At 44.7% G+C, this 24,271-nt stretch overlaps 2 protein-coding genes across 3 annotated transcripts in view; one reads left to right on the forward strand and one right to left on the reverse strand.

Moving 5' to 3' along the window:
* The window catches only part of noc2l (NOC2-like nucleolar associated transcriptional repressor), a 97,522-nt gene that overhangs the window by 59,706 nt on the left and 13,545 nt on the right, over nt 1-24,271 (reverse strand). The gene's annotated exons all lie outside the window — the stretch shown is intronic.
* Nucleotides 1,113-23,344, forward strand: plekhn1 (pleckstrin homology domain containing, family N member 1). Of its 2 annotated transcripts, none has more exons than XM_074644977.1 (16): nt 1,113-1,321; nt 3,553-3,643; nt 3,828-3,989; nt 5,723-5,803; nt 6,307-6,397; nt 8,959-9,092; nt 13,972-14,121; nt 15,769-15,849; nt 15,944-16,019; nt 16,285-16,430; nt 17,411-17,563; nt 18,488-18,730; nt 19,250-19,405; nt 20,358-20,624; nt 20,861-20,921; nt 22,536-23,344. In XM_074644977.1, the coding sequence occupies exons 1-16, from the start codon at nt 1,248-1,250 to the stop codon at nt 22,718-22,720; spliced, it is 2,151 nt and encodes a 716-aa protein (XP_074501078.1). In that variant the 5' UTR covers nt 1,113-1,247; the 3' UTR covers nt 22,721-23,344. The 2 variants fall into 2 exon arrangements, with proteins under 2 accessions (XP_074501078.1, XP_074501079.1); XM_074644978.1 differs by having other exon boundaries at nt 20,361-20,624; nt 22,536-22,869.

The raw sequence follows: 24,271 nt of genomic DNA on the forward strand, positions 1-24,271 counted from the left end.
AAAATAAAGTCATAAGTTTAAGAGAAAAAAAGTAGTAATATTATGAGAATAAAGTCATAATATTATAAAGTAGTAATTTCACGTGTTATTTTAGAGGGGAAATAGAGCAGCTATGTGAAAATGAGAAACGTGGAGCATCTTGTGAAGTTATACTTTAGTTTAGGTTTCACAAATAACCAAATACTTCATCTTTTGGCACATCAGCACCACATCATCATCAGTATCAGGACCTTGAAAAGATTGTGCAAGAAACTGAGTTTATTCAGAAGAAAGAACCACACGGACCTGATAGAGGAACTGACTCTTTTGAGGAGAGGGAAAGTTAAGACTTTATTCTCATTAAATTACTCCTTACAAGTCATGAGGTGCAAACATGCAAAAAGAAAAAAAAGCTATGTTTGCATACACCTCTTGCGTTATGAAAATTAGAGCCTTTGAATAAACAAACGCCTTGTTTCAACTATCCACCCTTCCCGTCCCCACTGACAGATGAAAGGCTAAAAGGAAAATAATCCATAAAGTAAAGACAGAAAAATCTCACATTCATTAAGTTTGAAAACAACGTCGTGATACTCTCACCTCCCGAGTGAAAATATCACATATGACATTTTGTCTATTTTTAACATCTGCTGTGTGTTTTCTTTTCAAATTAGTGGAACAAAAACAACGAGGGGAGCCGACCGTAATGCAACACTTCACCACATACTTCAGTTTCCAAAAATGACACTGATGTGTTTAAAGTATGCGGGACAATAATAAATGGACTACTCAAGTGTTGGAGGCATTTTTTCATGTCTGGGCATGCCGGTAGAAGCTCCCATCTTCCCCCCACCTTTTGATTGACACACGGTGTGTTTGGTGACCACTCATTGTGCCCCAACAACGAGCTCCATTTGGCTCCTGGAAGGTGTGAAATGGCACACTTCTCCACCCCGAACCCTCCGCCCTGTCTTTGTTGTTGGGGATTGATTTAACAGACAGAGGCCACTCACAGAAGGTGTGACTCCCACTTGGATATTCACCACACAGCCTGTGACACAGCAACAAACTCCACCCCTCTTACGCACACTCTCACAGGTCTGCCTATACAGCTCTCAGCCTGCCCACTTCTCCCTCACTACAAGTCTGACTGCAGCAGGAAGAGCACACACACAGCACCACACTCTTGGATTACACTCATCCATCACAGAAGGAAGTACAGTTTGATTTCAGAGCAGCAGCGTTAAAGCCCCACAGAGCCCGGCAGCATGGGGAGCAGCATGTCTTGTGTCCCCCAGCACAACTTCAGATACTCCAGCAAGAGTTTCCTACGCAGAAACAGGTAAGAGATAATCACCAACTTGTCCAGGTATTCCTATACCTCTACTGTACTTGTGTCAGAGTGTCATGCCCTGCTGCCGCCTTGTTATTTTAGCCTCTGTGTTTCAGCTGGAAAGAATTCTTGGTATTCCTCAGGGTTTGAGAGCGGACGGGGTTAGAAAGAGGTTGTGAATTTTTGGAGGCCAGGGTCAGGATCATATGGTAATACAGGATAGTCCCGGAGTCGTGCCTGAGCCGCTGCCCGTCTACGGGCCAACAAACGGTGTCAATGATCCAGTTACCATTTGCCTTCTCTTTGCATCTCTGTGAAGATAATCTGACCAGCTGTCAGTGAATCTGGTTTCCCTCCAAAATCAGGACCTGACCCCCATTCATTATCAAGATCACATGTTAGAATTATAGTTAATAGCTGATAATATCTGATTTAATGACACAAGTTAATAGCTTGTAGTGATCTGACCTGAAGGGTGAATATAGGAGCTGATTGGCATTAACGGGTTATACTTGTTATTCTATTTAGTTTTATTTAATCTTCCAGTATTATACGCCTGGGCATGCTACCCACGGGACAGCCCACTCTGCTGGACCGCCGCATCTGATTCTAATTAGCCTCCGCTCCTCAGTCTGCACTGTGTGATGATTCAGGGTCTGGTTTTGTCAAACGTGCCATTCAGCTTAGTTTTCAAATAAAAACAGGACGACGGGGTTTCTGAAACCCAACGGCTGCATGCCTGAACACTGATACACCTTCCGAGTTGGGTCGACGGTTCACGCAGACAATACGTTCAGTGTTCCAGTTTCCTGTGTACCCTACTAACTCTTTTGTGTTGGTGAATCAGGCCAGGGCTCAGGTATATTCCCCACAGAGAAGAGGAGCGGGTAGCGGTTGAATGCCGCTGTGGGGTGACTTGGAGAATGTTACGTGTGCATATCCACTACCTGTCTATTATCTGCATTCCTCTTTCACTCTGCAACTGTGGATTGCATCAGTGTGCCTGGTTTTCATATAGTGGGGTGTAAGAGAATATCGAGTATCGCGATATTATGTTATGCGATACTGTTAAGATTCTCCAAAACACATTTTTAATTAACCTCTAAAAAATCGTACACCCCGCCGTCAGGCCAGGCCGCTATTTGTCATGCTAGCTTGTCGAGAAGGAGGCTAAATAACGCTCCAAATTTACGCTAAATTTTGGCGGGAATTGCGATTTTCAAAGGAGTCCCTTGACCTCTGACCTCAAAATATGTGAATGAAAATGGGTTCTATGGGTACCCACAAGTCTCCCCTTTACAGACATGCCCACTTTATGATAATCACATGCAGTTTGGGGCAAAAACCAAGCAGTATAAGTATGTTATTTTTGCCTACTCTAAAATGGTGTATTTCTAATGGGAAATTTTGAAAAATCGCAATATATCGCCTTGCTTACAGCATCACAATATATCGCAATATATTGAATCATTACTCCTGTATCTTGATATGTATCGTATCGCCATATTCTTGCCAATATACAGCCTTATTTTCATAGTTTTCTACGTGCACGAATACATTGTAAAACAGCCGAATAGCATCACTCACTAATAATCAATGATTGCTGCTGCACATGGACGTCCTGATTGGACAGACCTTGATTCCCACCGTGCACACAAAAGCCTGCGTTGTTGCACCGAGGACACTGGCACATACATGTGTGCAGATAAGCAGATAAACTCCAGGCTGAGACTGTAAAAAGCAGTAACCCCGGCCTTATCATTGCAAGTGAGGGAGCTTCCTTGTAAAGATGTGACACTAATGGTAACAGATGAGGGTCACGCAAAACAAAGGAGGACATTGAATGCTGATTTTCCTATGCATATCCTCGCTATCAGACACACAAGACCTGATTGTTCTTATCGCTTAAACGGCTGGCATTGATGGAGTGAGGACAAAGGAAAGAGAGAGACAAATCAGGATTTAAAGTCGTGAAAATTAAAGTCAGTGGTTCAAGCGTGTGACTCGACTACTATGGAAGAAAAAGATGGAAAATAGAGAAGTCTCACACCCTGAATTTGAAATGCAACACAGTACATGAAAGACTATTTGACAACAGTAAACAACAGTGAACTCCCATAAACAGGAAGTATTCCTTGTTGACGCTGCATTGGGAGGTTAACTGACACGCAAACAGAATAGATGGCAAACACTGGAGAGTGAGTGGTAACACGTGGTTTTCCTCTTTCTCTCTCTGACAGCAGTCGCCTGTTTCGCAGAAAGAATCCCCAAGAGGGACAGGAGAAGTCCAACAGCATCATCAACATCTTGTGCACCGTCACCAATGGGAAGGTAAGAGAACCTCCATCTAGGCTCGTAGCATCTGCATACCAAACCAAAAACGTCTCTCCTATAAACGCCAACCCGTGTGTGTGCGATTAGATTTTTATTGGCGTCTCTGACTGATTTCAACAGCAGGTCTAACTGGTTTTATTCATGTCGTGTCTGAACACTAACATTATGCCCCGGTTTGCAGGAAATGTCCCATAAAGATCTGCAAACAATAGACAAAATAAAATGGGATCCCCCATTCCCTTACGACCCGGCCAGCGGCTGGAAGAAGAGCAGCATCAACGTGAAGAATTACGGACGGATGATTCACAGCTCCAAAGTTCGTTTCCGCTTCGTCCACTGCCAGGTAAGTGGAACAAAATGACTCTTTAATGACTCTATATGGTGAAACAGCAGGAAAGCAAGGATAAAAGAAAACAAAACTAATGCTGCACAATCCTTATTGTGGTTCGTGAGGTCTTAAAACAATGACCAAGCCTTCAATGACACATCATGCCAGTCATCTATGCCATAAAAAAAGAAACAAGCGGAGAGTAACAGGATGTTGCTCTGCGGCCACCAAACCAAACACACTGAAACTCGCTGCCGGTATTGACGTGGTGGATGGCTGTGAATAATCCAATCCGCTCTCCACAAAGCGGACGGCAGCCTGTGTTTGGACACGCTCGCTTCTGCTGCGGTTGTGAAACATCTCTGAGAAAAATCCTCAGGGTAAAGAGAGAGAGAGTTCCTCTGATCCCAGAGACTGATAGAGGACGCTGTGACACAACAGCGCTGTCAAACACTAAAAAAGAAAAGATTGATTGAAGGAATGGCGTCATGATGGGAAAAAGAACACATTGTATTATAACAGAAAACACTACCACGCAGGAAGGAAAGATGTATTACTAAATACCGACAAAGGAAGCAGTACATGATTCATTAAAGAAAAACACAGGACTTTTGTGGTCAGTTAAGAAATTCCTACACTTCTGAGAATCGGTGGTCGAGCACCTGTTGATGCTCCATGAATCAGCAGATGATACAAGAATAATATGTTCCAATGTGAAGTACATTATCAGACATAACCCCCGGCGGGGATTTAAAGGATGATACATCTCATATATGACTGTTTCCTCATCTGAGACAGACATCAGAGTACAGCATGTGCTTATTTATTTGCATGCAAGGTTTCATTTCATCGACACTAAACCAGCTGATTTTACAGTTTTGTTTTCTAAGAAAAAAGTGTGCCGATCTGTGAAATCTGTACTGCTGCTGTACTGTAAACACTGTATGTGAATATTTATAACGCAGAAAACAAGGATTGTAGAAACATTGAAGCGGCAGTGGGTAGAAATGGAGCAAATATGATTAAAAAGTTGTAAAGAGAGATAACTGGTTACTCTGTGTATTCAACCGTGAAATCAGGATAGACAGGAAGGTTATCCAGGCACTCCAAAATACTAAAACAAGTGACAACCAGGAAGGAAATATATTAAAAAGCCTTTATTGTAGTGGCTAAATCATTCAAAAAGCCAACACGTTTCGACCATTGTAGGTCTTAACAAAAAGTTCTTTTTATAAAACCGTCACTACATCCTGACAGTAGTGCATGTGTCCTCCGGTGCTCCTAATGGCATCTGCAAGATCCAGCTGCCGTCTCTGAGCCGGCTGTCAATCACTCGCGAACTCTGATCAAACAGTCAAACGAGGCAGCGCTGATAGTACAATTTAGCTGTAAAATGAGAAAGTTTGTGACCTGGAAGCCATGTTGAGATCAGCTCAGGAAATGCCAAGCACCACCCACCAGCCAGAGCACAGCCAATAGGAACGCTCTCTCTCTCTCTGAAATGACCTGTGATTGGTCAAAGTCTCCCGTCACGGGCTATAGATTTTCTAAAGCCTGAAAACAGAGCCATGAGGAGGTGCAGAAGTCTAGTTTTCTCTCAGAACACTTGAATTACAATATCCTGAAAGATTGTTATGGAATTGTTTGCCCAATGATGCCAAAAACATTCTGCCTACTGAAGCTTTAATTCTCATAGAAACACTGTATCTGCATCTCTAACCATTAAACTTCACTTTTTATCTCGGCAGGAGATACATGATTGCTACCTGGACCTCTTCCAGACACACCTCCATTTTGTCTCCAACAACACAACCGGACTGACATACCAGGTGAGTTTTTTTTAACTCAGGTTATATCACAATCCTTCCTTTCAAACCAATGGTTCCTCAGTATCAGCTGATGTCTCAGGGTTTATATTTTATAGTTCTAATATCCCTGTAGGGCAGAGCTTTATGTTATGCCATCATACCTTTTGACATGCGTACCCTGTCAACCAGCTTTGTGTTGATAAACACGATGATGCTTCTTCACCTGCCTCATAAAGAATGAGCAGCCATTAATCATCGTTTTACTGTCTGTCTGTTGAGAGCTAAACTCCATGTCAAAAGAAAAAGAGACAGCTAAGCACCTGTATGCAGTATTAGTCAGAATATAAGATGACGGCGAACGTCAGGCAGACACGAATACATCACCGAGGCTGACCTCAGTGTCAGGGTGATTAATATCTTTTGTTAAAACTTAGAGCTGAACAGTCGGGTCAAATAGAGACTGCTTTAGGTATGTGAGTGGAAACATGTTTTTGTGATAAAGCTTTTTGTTGTTTTGTGTTCAGGGAACTCTTCCGTTGAAAGAACTCACCATCTGCAACCTGCAACAGAACTGCAACCACAGCCAACCCCAGGAATTCGCCTTTCAAATAAATGGTAAGTTTGACTCGACTAGAGAGAGGACACAGAGAGAGTGGGTGTTGGCACCGATCCCTGGAATGTTGTAATCGTCGGTTTTGAGTTTTATTGTGTTGAATTTAGCCGATCAATCACTCAGAACTGGAACCGGCTAATCCAGCAGCGGCTGACTTCAAACAAAAAAGGAAGACGGAGGATGAACTAAAGCCGGAGCCAGAGTCCTCGTCTTTCAATTAATGCTTATAATTAGGGCTGTCAAAGTTAACACAATAATTACGGGTTAACGCATATCCGTTTTAATGCTACTAATTTCTATAACGCATTAACGCAACTTGTGATTTTTAATTAACCTCTTCAAAATCTGACGTCGGGCCTGGTCGCTAATCGATCTTTGGGAGGTTGTAGCGGGCAGTTTTAGAGCTAGAGTGAAGGTACTAATATCATATTAAACTAGAAAACATAATTAATCCATTTGCACCAAACATGTCTTACTAGCTTGTCAGGAAGGAGGCTAAATAACGCTTCAAACTTGCGCTACATTTTGGCGAGGAAAAAGTGGCATGGCCATTTTCAAAGGGGTCCCTTGACCTCTGACCTCAAGATATGTGAATGAAAATGGGTTCTATAGGTACCCACGAGTCTCCCCTTTACAGGCATGCCCACTTTATGATAATCCTTTGGGCAAGTCATACAGTAGTCAAGTTATAATATATACATACATTTGCATAAAGCAGCATATTTGCCCACTCCCATGTTGATAACAGTATTAAATACTTGACAAATCTCCCTTTAAGGTACATTTTGAACAGAAAAATGTGTGATTAATTTGAGATTAATCACGATTAAATATGTTAATCAATTGACAGCCCTACTTATAATCTGTACACTTTATTTTTTTTACCTCCTGCTGGTGTTCTTCTACGTTTGACTCTATCATGAGTTATGGATCAAAGTAAAAGTTCTCACCATTTATAAAACCACACGCTATTTTCGAGCTGCAGCATTTCCTATGTTGTCACATTCCATTGATTCAAAAGGTGCCGCGACCCTCTTCACCTCCACTCAACCCCAAGACTAACCAGAGCTGGGCCCCCTTCACCCTCGGTCAAACCGGCCTTAAAGGCCCCGCTTGTTAGACAACAGGTGCACTTCACTCGGCCCAGCTGTCGCGCAGAAAAGCCCGGCTACCGCTCTCAGCCTTGTCACTACACATAATCTATGGCCACATTCCCCAAAACTGCTCAGGTTAATGCCCGGTGGAATAAATGCCACTTAGCTTTTGAGCTCTGAATGAAGAAAAAACAATCTGAAACTTTCTTTTCATTAAGTAGAAATAACCGAGGGCTTTTGGTCTTTGCCTGGGAAACAATAAAAGCAGTAAAGTCGGGGATTAACGTGAAATATCTCAGTAAAAAAAAAGTAATCTAACGCGTGAAAAGTCAATGGAGCGAGTGTAAGGTTTCCGTGTTTATACATCTTTTATCATTACCAACTCACTGAAATCTGAACACATCTCTGCTGTCATAATATTGACCCTCTTTGGTGTTGCTTTCTCGTATTTTACTTTTGAAATTTCCCGGATCGAGCTTGTTATTTTTGCGATATTGTATTACAGTTGTTTTCATTGTTCCTGTGTGAACCTTTATTTACTTAATGGGAGGCATCACTGACAGGAAACATACGACAGGAAGCGTGACGAAATTCTGAGTCAAGTGAAAGATCTCATATAGAGATATCCTTCCTCTGAGCTGAGAATATGAATCAGCTTTACTGGTGTCGGTGAGTTTTAGAGAGTGACGAAGCAAACGCAGCACGAGAGGGTTTGTAAAAATTCCCGGAAGTCTTCTCATGGTTTGAGTTTATGTGGCTGTGAAAGTTAGATAATGATAGTAAATTACGGTTAACAACAGTTAATGGCCTCTGTAAACAGTTTGACTGAGAGAGAGAGGCTCATTATGTGCTTCCAGTCCAAACACTTTTCATTTATTTGTTTATTTGATCGGGACAGAGCGCGTTAATGAACATCAGTAGAAAACACAGGATGTAAACATGCAGGAGTTAGCAAGAATGGTAATTTTCACGTCACTAGCTTGCTTGAAATGTGGAAAAACATCCAGGGAGTGCTATGGTCAATGTCCACAATTAGGAGCTGGGATGAAGAGAAAGTCAACAGATGAGCTGCTTATTAAAGGAGCAGTCAGCGGCATTCAGTTCCCGACAATTCCAGTACAAAGCTACGAGGCTATCTCTGCTGGTTATCTCTGGTATGTGTGGGTCTGACAGCTCTTTTCAACCCTGTTCATTCCTCCTGGGTGAGCAGTTTTGTGGGAGTGAGAGTCTGCTTTGATATTTAAACGAAGCAGGTCAAGGGGGGGGATCTTCCGCAAGAGGTCTCACATGTGGTTTTTGAACATGTGTTAGCATTTATTGTACTCATTGCACAACAGCCAGACAAGCAGACCGTGTTAATGATTCACCACCGTGGCAGAAAGCCTTCTGAAAGATAAAAAAAAAGGCTCAGAAAGAGAAGCCTAGGTGATGCTTTCCCTTTCTGAACTTGTGACCTTTGCACCCTGCAGGTGTCAGCCTCAACCCCATCATCGTCTACTGTGCCAACCAAGAAGAAATGGACCTATGGTTCGGCCTGCTCAAGGACAACATTGAGGCCAATGGCGGCACTCCTATTGCACCCGAAACCTACACCAGAGTGAAAGTAAGTTCAACAACACTTTATGGATGCGACTTGCTCCAAACAGTCTTTGTTACATTGACTACGTTTTAGGGCTGTCAACGTAAACCACGATAACGCGCATTAATCGATCTTTCAGAGGATGTAGCGGGCTCAGATTTAAAGCTAGGGTGAAGATAATGGTATCATGTGAAACTAGAAAAATTAAGCATACTACCCATGTCATACTAGCTTGTCACGAGGGAGAGTAAATAGCGCTATGAAGTTGCGCTAAATGTTTGCCATGTTATGATTTGAGCATATATCCATCCATCCATCCATCTTCAACCGCTTATCCGGGATCGGGTCGCGGGGGCAACAGCTCCAGCAGGGGACCCCAAACTTCCCTTTCCCGGGCCACATTAACCAGCTCTGACTGGGGGATCCCGAGGCGTTCCCAGGCCAGAGTAGAGATATAATCTCTCCATCTAGTCCTGGGTCTTCCCCGTGGTCTCCTCCCAGCTGGTCGTGCCTGGAACACCTCCCAAGGGAGGCGCCCAGGAGGCATCCTTGCTAGATGCCCGAACCACCTCAACTGGCTCCTTTCGACGCAAAGGAGCAAGGACTCTACTCCGAGTCCCTCACGGATGACTGAGCTTCTTACCCTATCTCTAAGGGAGACGCCAGCCACCCTCCTGAGGAAACCCATTTCGGCCGCTTGCACCCGCGACCTCGTTCTTTCGGTCATGACCCAACCCTCATGACCATAGGTGAGAGTAGGAACGAAGATTGAACGGTAGATCGAGAGCTTTGCCTTCCGGCTCAGCTCTCTTTTCGTCACAACGGTGCGGTAAAGCGAATGCAATACCGCCCCTGCTGCTCCGATTCTCCGACCAATCTCACGTTCCATTGTCCCCTCACTCGCGAACAAGACCCCGAGATACTTAAACTCCTTCACTTGGGGTAAGGACTCATTCCCTACCCGGAGTAGGCAAACCACCGGTTTCCTGCTGAGAACCATGGCCTCAGATTTAGAGGTGCTGATTCTCATCCCGACTGCGTCACACTCGGCTGCGAACCGATCCAGTGAGTGCTGGAGGTCGCAGACCGATGATGCCAACAGGACCACATCATCTGCAAAAAGCAGCGATGAGATCCTCAGCACACCGATCTGCAAACCCTCCTCCACCCGACTACGCCTCGATATCCTGTCCATGAATATCACGAACAGGATTGGTGACAAAGCGCAGCCCTGGCGGAGGCCAACCCCCACCGGAAACGAGTCCGACTTATTGCCGAGGATCCGAACACAGCTCTCGCTTTGGGCGTACAGGGATTGGATGGCCCTGAGAAGTGCCCCCCTCACCCCATACTCCCGCAGCACCCCCCACAGTATCTCCCGGGGGACCCGGTCATATGCCTTCTCCAAGTCCACAAAACACATGTAGACTGGATGGGCATACTCCCAGGCCCCCTCCAGGATCCTTGCGAGAGTGAAAAGCTGGTCCGTTGTTCCACGGCCAGGACGGAATCCGCATTGTTCCTCTTCGATCTGAGGTTCGACTATCGGCCGAACCCTCCTTTCCAGCACCTTGGAGTAGACTTTACCAGGGAGGCTGAGCAGTGTGATACCCCTGTAATTGGCACACACTCTCTGGTCCCCCTTTTTGAAAAGGGGAACCACCACCCCGGTCTGCCACTCCTTAGGCACTGTCACCGACTTCCACGCGGTGTTGAAGAGACGTGTCATCCAAGACAGCCCCTCCCCACCCAGAGCCTTCAGCATTTCTGGGCGGATCTCATCAACCCCCGGGGCTTTGCCACTGTGGAGTTGTTTGACTACCTCAGTGACTTCCACCAGGGTAATTGATGATGGTCCCCCATCAGCTTCCAGCTCTGCCTCTACCATAGAGGGCGTATTGGTCGGATTCAGAAGTTCCTCAAAGTGCTCCTTCCACCGCCCGATTACCTCCTCAGTTGAGGTCAACAGTGTCCCATCCTTACTGTACACAGCTTGGATGGTTCCCCGTTTCCCCCTCCTAAGGTGCCGGATGGTTTTCCAGAAGCACTTTGGTGCCGACCGAAAGTCCTTCTCCATGGCTGCTCCGAACTCCTCCCACACCCGCTGCTTTGCCTCCGTCACGGCAGTGGCTGCTGCTCTTCGGGCCCGTCGGTACCCTGCAACTGCCTCCGGAGACCTCCGAGATAACATATCCCGGAAGGCCTCCTTCTTCAGTCGGACGGCTTCCCTGACCACCGGTGTCCACCACGGTGTTCGAGGATTGCCGCCCCTTGAGGCACCTAAGACCTTAAAACCACAGCTCACCGCCGCAGCTTCAGCAATGGAAGCTTTGAACATCGTCCACTCGGGTTCAATGCCCCCAACCTCCACAGGGATGCCAGAAAAGCTCCGCCGGAGGTGTGAGTTGAAGATCTCTCGGACAGGGGCCTCCTCCAGACGTTCCCAGTTCACCCTCACTACGCGTTTGGGCTTACCAGGTCTGTCCAGAGTCTTCCCCCACCCTCTGACCCAACTCACCACCAGATGGTGATCAGTTGACAGCTCCGCCCCTCTCTTCACCCGAGTGTCCAAAACATGCGGCCTCAGATCAGATGATACGATTACAAAATCGATCATCGACCTTCGGCCTAGGGTGCTCTGGTACCACGTACACTTATGAGCATCCTTATGTTCGAACATGGTGTTCGTTATGGACAATCCATGACTAGCACAGAAGTCCAACAACAAACGACCACTCGGGTTTAGATCAGGGAGGCCGTTCCTCCCAATCACGCCACTCCAGGTGTCTCCATCGTTGCCCACGTGCGCGTTGAAGTCTCCCAGGAGAACTATGGAGTCCCCTACTGGAGCCCCATACAGGACTCCATTCAGGGTCTCCAAGAAGGCCGAATACTCCGAACTGCTGTTTGGTGCATACGCACAAACAACAGTCAGAGTTTTCCCCCCCATAACCCGAAGGCGTAGGGAGGCGACCCTCTCGTCCACCGGGGTAAACTCCAACGTAGCGGCACTCAGCCGGGGATTTGTGAGTATCCCCACACCCGCCCGGCGCCTCACACCATGGGCAACTCCAGAGAAGAATAGAGTCCAACCCCTATCCAAGAGTACGGTTCCAGAACCGAGGCTGTGCGTAGAGGTAAGCCCTACCAGATCCAACTGGTAGCGCTCCACCTCCCGCACAAGCTCCGGCTCCTTCCCCCACAGAGAGGTGACGTTCCACGTCCCCAGAGCCAGCCTCTGCCGCCCGGGTCCAGTCCGTCGAGGTCCCTGGCCTTCACTGCCACCCGTGTGGCAGCGCACCCGACCCAAGCGGTTCTTCCTGCAGGTGGTGAGCCCACAGGATGGAGAGGAGGGGGGTGCCACGTTCCTTTTTCGGGGTATCCCCGGCCGGGCTCCGTGGCAAGCCCGGCCACCAGACGCTCGTTGACGGGCCCTCCGTCTGGGCCTGGCTCCAGACGTGGGCCCCGGGCTTCCTCCGGGCCGGGTAACTCCTCCTCTGCCTCGTGTCGTCATTGGGTTTTTTGTGATTTGAGCATATAGTTTTATGCTAAATGCAGTACCTGTGAGGGTTTCTGCACAATATTTGTCATTGTTTTGTGTTGTTAACTGATTTCCAATAATAAATATATACATACATTTGCATAAAGCAGCATATTATCCCACTCCCATGTTGATAACAGTATTTAATACTTGACAAATTTCCCTTTAAGGTACATTTTGAACAGATAAAAAATGTGTGATTAATCATGGACAATCATGCGATTAATGCAATTAAATATTTTAATCGATTGACAGCCTTTTGCCCGAAAAAGACAATATTCCTTCCAGGCTGTTTGCATGGCAAATGAATATAATATAATATATATATATTAATATTCCACTAATATTCCCGTTAAAATGCGGCTACGAATACTCTGATTAACGTAATCGATGGCGGACTTGTTCGACCGTGCAAACACGGTCTCACTATTTCATTACTTCAACCACCTTTGTGAAAAGGTCGGCGTTGCGATATTTGCGCATATCCAAAATCCTGTTGATATCCAAGTCTTTCATAATGTTTAAAAGTAGGTGTGTGTTTCTCCTTCCCACCAGAAATATGGGCTTTTTATTTTGGGCATGCGTCTCTGCAAACTGCTGGCTAGATGGTTTGTGTACAACGCACAGAGCTGGACGTAAACAGGCGATAGGCTGTGTGTTGCAAACTGCCGTGAAAACCCCAAATTGAGATGCATATTCAGAATGTATACATGTCCAAAGAATGCTCCTAAAACCTGAATATCAGCATATCCCACATGTCTTAATCAGAAAAAATGCTCCATTCGGAATAAATTTCAGAATATCCAAACGTAATATGCTGTTTACAGTGTGCATGTAAACGTAGTCATTGTATCAGGCTCCTGTCCTGTGATTAACATCCCTTTTTTTTTTTTTAAAACGAATTCAAACAAGCACTTGAGTGAGGTCATCTTTTAATCCACCTGGTGGATTAGCCAGGAAAATGCTTCGACTTCAACCACTTCTGATAAACAAGGTGTGTGTAGATCTGATGAGTCAAGTAGGTCACTGCTGGCTCTCCCCTGAGGCCTGGATACTAGGGAGCGGCATTGACCGCATCGCAGCAGCCTACATCAAACGAACCCTCACATCTGCAAAGGGGCCAAAGTGCTGACTCCACACCCACTGGTGGGGAGAAGGCTGATGAAAGACATGATATCCTAGATACGTCACAACAGAAGAAAACAACTGATGATGTGCATTTATAAGCCTCAGCTTATAGGGAGCCGTTACAGTGAACAAACAAGAGAGAGGCGTTCTGAGAAAAGATATTTGCTGAAGGGCAAAAAGCTCTGTTTATATTTACTTTGCTGATTATTCTCCCCCCATGTGCTCCTGTCACAGGTGAACCAGGACAAGACTTCTGAGGGCAGAGAGGAGCTGAGGAACTCCATCAACAGAGAGCCTATCTACGAGTGGGAGGGCTCTCAGCGGGACAGCCTGGGCACCATCTCCTACGTCACCAAAGTCCGACTGCAGCACCTGCCCTGCCAGGTAAGACGCCGCTGCTGCTTATCAAGAGTGAATCACTGTGACCGGACGTAAAACGCACCATCTCTAGCTGTTGCCTTATTTATGGAAATGTACAGTAGAGCAGACTGTAAGTCATCATACATGTACATGTTTCCTGGGAATTGTTCACACGATGAATAAACGCAGGAGCTCTAGAACCAGGTGACTCACATAGTTTTTAAATTGCGCAATACACATTACCTCAACACAATGAGAGCAGTCAGTGGAAAAGGGTGGAGTCCATATTTTGGTTAATGACACGTCTCCTGCAGATTTATCATTATTATCTTTATTTTCCTGAAGACAGTGTCAGACACCTGCAAAGCGTAAACATACATGACTCCTCGCTGACCATATCGCAAACAAACAACGCTGACACAGCTTCCCGCAACAGCCAATAAAAACAGCGGTCATGACATGGCTTGCATGGATATGGGTAATTAATTCAACTGTGGGAAATGTGCGGCAGCACCCGATTGAAGTGCATGAGATTTAGGGCCTGTGTGTGTGAGAGGCATTTGCCCGGCTCACGCAGCGACTCGACTCACCTCACAGCTGGAATGTCAGCTGTCTGTTCGGACACACCCTCCTGACAGGGAGAGGAAACATAAACTGCCGCACCTCTAAATGCCCCACTAACTGGTTGGACTGAAGATCGTACTGGGATTTAAACTGCGTCTCTCAACAGAGTATTAAAGGATAACACTGGTATTTTTTTTAAATGTTCGCACCAGGTCTCACGGTCGCCTCTTAGCTTTGTATTATTCATAGTCGTATCTTCACACAGTCAGAATAACTGGAGTCATCAGGGCTTGTTTTCGTAGGCTACATCCACACTAATACGCTTTCATTTTAAAACATTGCTACATGTATGCCTAGCGTCCACACTACTCCGGCGTTTTCGAGCCCCTAAAACGGAGACTTTTGAAAATGCTGCTTAGTTTTAAAACTCCGGTGTTGCATTTTAATCTGGACGAGCAGAAACAGAGACCTTTGAAAACGATGACGCAGACACTCACGTTCACTTCTTGATCGGGTCTTATCAGTCATGACGTGTCCTTTGTCACATCCCTTGACGTGAACTAAAACAAACGATTTACACTCGTGTGTTACTTTCAGTAACAGCTCCACCTCGTCGTCGGTCCAAGCAAAGAAATCTTACCTCCAATATCAAAACGTGAAAACATTCCAGAGACGGATAGATCACATTCAATTTCATTTGCTCTAACTTTCTCTTTTACTTTATTGTGCCATACTTGAGAATTTTCCTTTCACCTTGCACACAAATGAGAAATGGACTTCTTCAAAAGGAAATAATCCCTGAAGTTGCCTTAAGCTATTTTACACTACGAGCGACAAAAGCAACAAAACAGCCAAGCGCGGCCAGCTACATTGTCGACGAGTCGCCATTGAAGTGTTTCTCAAACGCTTGTTGACGTAGTTATGACATTAAATAGCCCTGGGAACTGGCTAACGGAGTGTGCATCATTGTGTTCCTATTGTCCTCTGATGACTTTTGACATAATAATTTAATGGTGAAAAAATACATAGGGAAACAAAACAAAGACAATGGTTAACTGGTATTACCTATAAATGACAATAGAATAACACTGTATCTTGTGTCCACAGGAACAGAGCGACAGACTGCTGGTGATGTACCCGTCATCGCTGATCATCCTATCAGAGGAGAACGATGGGCTCTTCTACAAGGTACCGTTGACCTCACTGACCTCTCTGAACTTATCACATCCTGAGCTGTGTTGCATCAAAGACTTGTTGTATTAAAGAGTAATTATGATTACAGGGGAAACTTCCACTCAACATGATTACCGTGACCACTCCCTGCCAAGACGTCAAACCCAACACGTTTATGATCGAAGGTAAATACACTGAATCTGCTCTACTGCAGCCGCTTTACTGGCCATCTGATGTTAAAGGGATTTAAATGAGTGTACATTCTTACGCATGTTTTACGCTAAGTGGCCTTTTCCATGAATTTGCTAGCGTCACGGAGCGTAACCCCTCCATGAATGAGCTGGTTTTATCTCCAGTGAATGACAGTCTGACTATGGCACATTCCAGTGAGCGAACGGACCGAATGACATGCTTTGTGTCCCCCCCCACACCTCCTCTCTCTCTTCCCAGGAAAGCTGATCAACCCCATAGTGGTGTCGTGTCTGGATAGGGCCGAGTTCTGCGACTGGATCCAGCATTTCAAAAGTGCTGACGTGCCCGTCCTCAGCCCCCCGCCCCCCGTGTATGACATCATCTACACCCCGACGCACAGAGAGGTGAGGCCCCGCCCTCCTTCCTTTCAACAGTTACACTACTCACCTACGAGGAAAAGTGATAAAGACAACACGGCCCTGCCTCTTTTGTCAATTCAACATGACTATGATTTATGATTTACAAATACTACAAATGCTACTGCTACTAAGTCAACAGTCCGATAGAAGTCTAAAAAAAGACAAAAGTCTGATGCTCATTGGTTGTTTGTCAAATATTTGAATTAAGGCGGGCTCAGTTAATAATGCTCCAAACTTATGCTGAATTTTGGCGAGAAAAAACTGTCATATAAAAAATGTAGGGCTGTCAAAGTTAACATGATAATTCATTTTAACGCCACTGATTTCTCTAAGGCATTAACACGATTTTTAGGTAGTAGCGGGCTCAGTGTTAAAGCTAGAGTGAAGATACTGGTATCATATGAAACTAAAAAACATAAGGAATCCATCGGCACCAACCATGTCATACTAGCTTGTCGCAAAGGAGGCTAAATAACCCTCCAAACTTACGCTAAATTTTGGCGAGGGAAAATCTGGCATGGCCATTTTCAAAGGGGTCCCTTGACCTCTGACCTCAAGATATGTGAATGAAAATGGGTTCTATGGGTACCCACGAGTCTCCCCTTTACAGACATGCCCACTTTATGATAATCACATGCAGTTTGGGTCAAGTCATAGTCAAGTCAGCACACTGACACACTGACAGCTGTTGTTGTCTGTTGGGCTGCAGTTTGCCATGTTATGATTGGAGCATATTGTTTTATGCTAAATGCAGTACCTGTGAGGGTTTCTGGACAATATCTGTCATTGTTTTGTGTTGTTAATTGATTTCCAATAAGAAATATATACATACATTTGCATAAAGCAGCATATGTGTCCACTCCCATGTTGATAAGAGTGTTAAATACATTTTGAACAGATACTAATTAATCACAATTAACTTTTGGACAATCAATATTTTTTTTTTTTTGTCCTATAATCTCTAGGCTCCACAGTTCGACAGGTGGAGTGGAAACAGCCACGGACGCTCCGAGTCTCTGAAGTTCAGCCAGTCACAGAGTGGATGTGGGTCCCTCAACCTTCAGCTACCTATTCACGAAGATAACCCTCTCTCCCCGGGATACGCCGAACCCCTCTGTGTAAGTCAGCCGTGCGCTAATGTGTACTCAAGTTCAAGTATGTGGTAAATGTGGTAAATGTGGTAGGAGTTATTTGTTCACTGCTAAAAAAAAAATCTTGTGTTTGTTTTGGTGGAGCTGAGCAGCAACACCTTTCTTTCACAAAGTTAATTATTAAGCGAGGTCTGGAGGCCAAACTGCTCCTGTTACAAAGGCTCAGCCGGCGATCCTCAGGCCGTCCAGTAAAAACAATCAGAACAAACGGGCTGCCCCCGCTCTTAGTCGATTAGTCGACTAACCGGTTGTTTTGGTCTCAGTCGACTAACATTTCTTTAGTCCATTAGTTGTTTTGTATGCTGAATGAGTTATTTCCAAAAACTTCTGAGCACATCTCTGGTAAAAATAAGATTTAAAGTGGTGCTTTTGTGTGATTTTTTGAGGAGAAACTCAACAAAAGTCAACAAAATCGTATGAGTTAGTTAGTCGACTAAGAATTTCTATAGTCGAGGACAGACCTACAAAACAAAGTCAGTAATTTTTTGCCAAAACAACTTAAAAACAACATTTGGATGCAGTGGAATAAGAGGCTCTTACGGTACATGTTGACTCAGTACTGAAAAGTTTGCTTGTAAACTTGCACTCTGCATTATCAGGACTTTTGACCAAACCCCCCCAGGAGAGAGAGGGGCTATGTAGGCCGACTCCCCGTCCAATTAGCTTAAAATGGAGAGGGCTCAGTGCCCAGAAGACATGTTTTTCAGCTCCTGACCTGAACCACCCCCCTCCCAATTAAAGCGACGGGAGACCTTCTCTCTCCCACTCACTAAAAAAAACACAAAATGATGCAGAAAACTAACGCCGTGGAGACGAGAAACAGTTTATAATACCTGAAGCCTCAACTCTTGGCTGACTTTTGCTCTTCGTGTTTTTTTGTTGTCCCTACAGTACAGTTCCAGTCGTCCCTCCTCGACCGAGACCGCCCGCCTGGGCAGCCGGACCAACAGCGTGTCTTCCCACACCAGGCCCGAGCGCGACCTACGACCTTTGTCCCAGCGCTACTCCTCCCCCCAGCGCGGCTCCTACCTCCAGCCCTCCGACGGCTCGCTGCGCTCTCAGGTCTACAGCACGCCCTACTCGGCCCTGCATCGGGTCAGCCCGCAGCGGCTGGAGAAAGCCCCGCTCGTCAAGGTAATTCAGTCTGGCGTCTAACTCGATAACCGAATATTCCCCTCGAGACCGTTGACTTATTTTACAATGTCATGTGAGTGGTAACTAAAATAGACACGCCGAGCAGTCGGCGGAGCGTATGGTGTTAACAAATGGGGTGATAGTTGTGCACAAGTGAGGTTGAAAGATCAATCTTCTTGATGGTGCTAGGGGATGAAAGCTCTATTATAGTTCATAAACAAAGCTTAAGCCACCAATCAAAAAGCATTTACTATACTTAGGGGATATCTCTACATTACTTATCAGTTAGGAGTTCAGTTTCTATACATAAGCAGATTGTTGAGACAGCAGATTGCTGCAGATCATGACTGGCAATGGTCCAAAACCTGTATTTGGTAATCTGATCCTACAGTGCGTCTTATGTGATCGCCTCCTGTGAACTCAAAGAGTGTGAGAAAGAAGAGACAGAGGGACGGAAGGGAAAACTGGCTCGCATCGGTTGGTGTTTTAAACTAACTGTCTGAATGTTTTTGTGATCAGTCCAACAGCTGGAGCACCCCTCAGACATCCCTGAACTACTCCCTGAACGTCCCTCAGCGCCACTCGGACATGTGCGCCCCCCGACAGCCCTTGTCGCCCCTGTACGATGAGCCCTGCAGCCCCGAAGTCTACTCCCTGAACCAGGCCAGGCCAGCGGTAAGTGGGCCAATGATACTGGATCCATAGACTCAATTTACACCTGCGCAGCCTGTCCGATATCAAGCAGTGCACACCCACACACACACACACACACACACACACACACACACACACACAAACACACATGTATGCACATCTTCAGGAAATATTTAAATCAAATTGTATTCGTCACAGTTTCGCTCGTTTCGAAGATCTATTTGAGTACCAGATGAAATTATCCTAAATATGACTCATCTAAACCAGTGGTTCCCAACCTATTTTCCTTGAAGCTCCCCCCCTACTTGTATCTAAGAAAAGCTAAAGTTTTCAGCGTTTTAAATGAGTAGTCTTATTAATAAATCAACTTTCTTTAATGAACATAACTAGTCAGTGCATGCCTCCCTTTGTGTGCGGCAAGCGGGAGAGCAAATTTTGTTTTCGAAAGGCTAAACGCCAACAAATATGGGTTGAAGCAGAATATTTCATTAGATAAAAAACATGTTGTGAATTTTGGAAATGATCACATCTATCTTTTTCCAATAAATGTTGGCTTTTGAACTTAACAACGCTCTGGAGTTATTGTCGGAAGTTGGAAACAATCTTACGCGGCCACCACTGGAATCTAATTCTACAAATAGTATAATACTAATATTAATAGTGTAGCCTGATCTTTATCTGCAACTTTGCACAAATACTGGGTTTGAACAGAATGTGGCCTACTAAGTAGCAAAAAAATATATATTTAAAATAGATTTATATACAGATTTTTGGATAAATTATCCAGTAAGTGTGTCATTAAGGATTTAGTTATACATATACTCATTCTGACAACCTCCGAGGAGACTAATCCTTGCACACCCCCTGAAATTTTAAGCGCCTGCCCTCAAGGGGGCTGGAACCCAGGTTGGGAACCACTTATCTGAACTCCTGTTTTACATCCTTATAACTTCCCTTCTTCTCTATTCTATAGCAGCAAAGCTGGCAAGAGCCAATTCAGCACCACCACCACCAACACCATCAACACCATCAGCAGCAGGGCCCCCAGGTCCTACCCTCCTCCTTCCAGCTCCGCACCCCTCCCATGGGCAGGCGCTGCAGGAGAAGCCTGGTCCTGACCACCCCCCAGGGACAGACTCTGTGCCTGGATGTGGACTCGCCTCAGAGCCAAGCAGAGCAGAGAGCCGAGGCCGTGTCCAGGCTAAAGCTGCTGCCCGCGCCCGGCCAAGTGCAAGAGCAGGTGAGAAACACAGAGATACTCATCTCCCAGGACACTCTGGTTTCTGGAATGCTGTGTATACAAAGTGCAGCAGTAATGCGCCGTGTGGTAGCAGAGCGTTTGTGTATATACTTGTTCTGCTGGTGATATTTGAACAGGTGCTACAGATGAAAACAGATATTTTCGGGGAATGTGAGAATGTTTGTTATAACTGATCACGGGAAGTAACTTTCTTTTGTTTTCACATCTTTTCATAGATTCTCCTCCCGTCGAGCTCCGCGAGGAACGCCTCTCAGATGCCTTACGGTTACTCACCAGGTAAGAACTGAAGGCATGCGAGCACATTCCTCTGTTTATGAATAGTGTGCCTGTGTGAGGAGGTCAAGTGTGTTCAACAGTTAATAGTAAATGTAGGGCTGTCAAAGTTAACGGGATAATGTAAATGTAGCGGGCTCAGTTTTAAAGCTGGAGGGAAGATACTGGTTACATATCAAACTACAGGCTGCCGTCAGGCCCGGGCCCTTATTTGATCTTTCAGAGGTTGCAGCAGACAGTTTTACAGCTAGAGTGAAGGTACTAATACGCTAAATTTTAGCGAGGAAATATTATCATGGCCATTTTCAAAGGGGTCCCTCGACCTCTGACCTCCAGATATGTGAATGTAAATGGGTTCTATGGGTACCCACGAGTCTCCCCTTTACAGACATGCCCACTTTATGATAATCACATGCAGTTTGGGGCAAGTCATAGTCAAGTCAGCACACTGACACACTGACAGCTGTTGTTGCCTGTTGGGCTGCAGTTTGCCATGTTATGATTTGAGTATATTTGTATGCTAAATGCAGTACCTGTGAGGGTTTCTGGACAATATTTGTCATTGTTTTGTGTTGTTAATTGACTTCCAAAAATAAATATATACATACATTTGCATAAAGCAGCATATTTGCCCACTCCCATGTTGATAAGAGCATTAAGTACTTGACAAATCTCCCTTTAAGGTACATTTTGAACAGATAACAAATTAGTGATTAATTAATTAATTAATTAATTAATTAATTAAAAATATTTTAATCAATTGACAGCTCTAAATAAATGATTATATGCTTCCATTCCTGACAAAATATTTTTCATCTTGTCAAACAAACAAAAAAGCAGTGTTATTTTCATAGCATGGCTAAATAAAATATAGATTTCTATGGATGAAACAATGGGCACTGTTTCAAACCGCAGCTATCACACTGCAGCATTATGTTTCATCACACAAGTGCGAGTTATGAAAGTCATCACCAGCAGTCGCCTTCCTAAATACCACCAAGGGCATGGAGCATTGCTCACGCTCCCATTACTCCTTAAATTAAACACCGCATGCACTTTGAATTGACTGAACTCTTAGCAGGTAGACAGGAAGTGCAGGAAATGCATAAATGTGCCAATGAAATGGAGCTTAGTGCAGCTCAAAATGCCATCTGTGCAGATGTCCCATGTGGGGGGAAGCCCAGTGTAAGAGAACACTGTTTCACAGACGGGGTTTACTCCTGCGCTGTGATTGACAGCACGCAACTGTGCAGGGTTTAACACAGACAGACACGCATCTACAGGCTCTTTTATCACAAATGAAAACAGAATTTACCTGGTAATTGCATTTCTTACTTTGATTCACAGCTTAATTCTAACATACGCTAGTCTATGTTAGTCGACTTATTTCATCTGACAGGTTGCATACACCATTAGAAATAGAACATGAATAACAAAAGAAGGTGGTGTACTAGTGGCATGTTACACTACCGGTTTTACAGTAAGATTATATGTTGGTACAAGGCAGATCACACCACACGTATGTCGGGTCCATGTCCAAGTTTGTTCAGTCGGGGCGAGGTTTTGTCTTTCATTGTTTGAAACTAAAAGCCTGGGAATCTTCTCTCGCTCCTATAGATCGCCACTCATACCTTGAACCCACAGAGCCAGATGACCAGGAAATGGACTATGACAACATTTGGGAGTATGACCGCGATACGGGCATGATTCAGCCAACGTCTGGAATTTCGAAACACTGGACGGGATTAGACTTCGGGGCCAGGGGCCTCGGTGCCATGGCGACCCAGCAGAGATGGTCATAAAACAAAACAATAGCCCCGGCACTCGTCTGGACGTGTGCAAACAACAGATCTCTATCGGAAGGGATAATAAAGAGCCAACTAGCGCAGCCTGCGTTGCTCCTGCTGCATACAGTACGAACCGACATGAATGCATTGTTACATGTTGGGTAGCGAAGCAGAGGAAGGACGAGGAACGGGCTAAAAACAACAACATTACGACAGCAATAACAGACAGTCTGTTTGATATGTAGCATTCAAGAGAGAAGAGTGTATATACTGTGTTATTTTTTTAACGTATTATATAATTGCACTAAAAGTTTCATATGTAGTGCTGTTGTTTTTTTAATATTTAAAGTATTTTCTAACATGCTGTCCAGTTTGTTCGGTTTCTATTTAAAGCTATAAACAACATTCCATCAGGGCTTGTTTTAGTAAAGGATGTATATTTTTGTAAATGTTGTAGATTTATTATTTTATTACGCTACATTATCAAGGCAAATAGATGTGGCTTCGAACCGACTGCCTTAACGGTGCTAATATTACTAGCACCACCACGGTACTGTACCGATTACCTGTGTGGCTTCCTTTTTTCATTTTTGTTTGAGGTGTTTATTTATATTTGGAAATAAAACTTGATTAAGTTTATCTCTGTTTTGTCTAATTCTAATGGGGATGGGAAGGAAGGGGCTATACTGTATTTCTGGGGTTCTGGTGTAGCCAGCGGATATCCGGGCCAAAACTTCCTTTTCCGTGCGTTATTAATTACTTATTACACGGCTGTGTTGAATACTCGATTCTGATTGGTCAATCACAACGTTCTACAGTGTGTTATTTCTTTATAACAGACCGTTGCTATGGGCGAAGTTCTGATGTCGGACTCTGGCGGACCGTTTTTGTGTCAAATTATTGATTTCTTGAGTAAGTAGCCGTGTAATAAGCGGGATAATGTACAGCTAGCGGGTCCTTGTTGTGAAATAAACCCCTTCACGGCGATGAGAGACATGCGGCATCGCTTTGTCGCGGTTTATTTCACAACAATGACCGGCTCGCTGTACATTATCCCTTACTTATTGTTTACACAAACATTCAAGAACATTGCGACAAAGTCCAAAAGAACATAAAGACATAATTAAACAGTTATAAAAACATAAAAACGTTAAAGATTAGAAAATAAAGTATATCACACAAGAGTAAAAGCTCTAGTGCAGTATAAGATAATTATTTGGTTTAATAAAAGGCAGCAGCAGCAAACAAGAACGTTTTAAGCTTTGATTTAAAAGAACTGAGAGTTGGAGCCGTCCTGCAGTTTTCTGGGAGATTGTTCCAAATATTTGGTGCATAAAAACTGAACGCTGCTTCTGCATGTTTAGTTTTGACTCTGGGGACACTAAGAAGACCTGATCCAGATGACCTGAGAGGTCTGGATGGCTCATAACATAGCAGAACAAAGATTAAAACAATGATTACTGTAAAGCCCCTGAGAGGGAATCAGGGAGAATTTGAAATGCATCCAGTCGTGACATGAACTGTAAATGAAATCTAATCAGTTTAGTGTTTGTGCTGTGAGAACAC

The sequence above is a fragment of the Sebastes fasciatus genome, chromosome 8 (genome assembly GCF_043250625.1).
Source record: "Sebastes fasciatus isolate fSebFas1 chromosome 8, fSebFas1.pri, whole genome shotgun sequence".
In the NCBI taxonomy this organism is placed as follows: Eukaryota; Metazoa; Chordata; class Actinopteri; order Perciformes; family Sebastidae; genus Sebastes; species Sebastes fasciatus.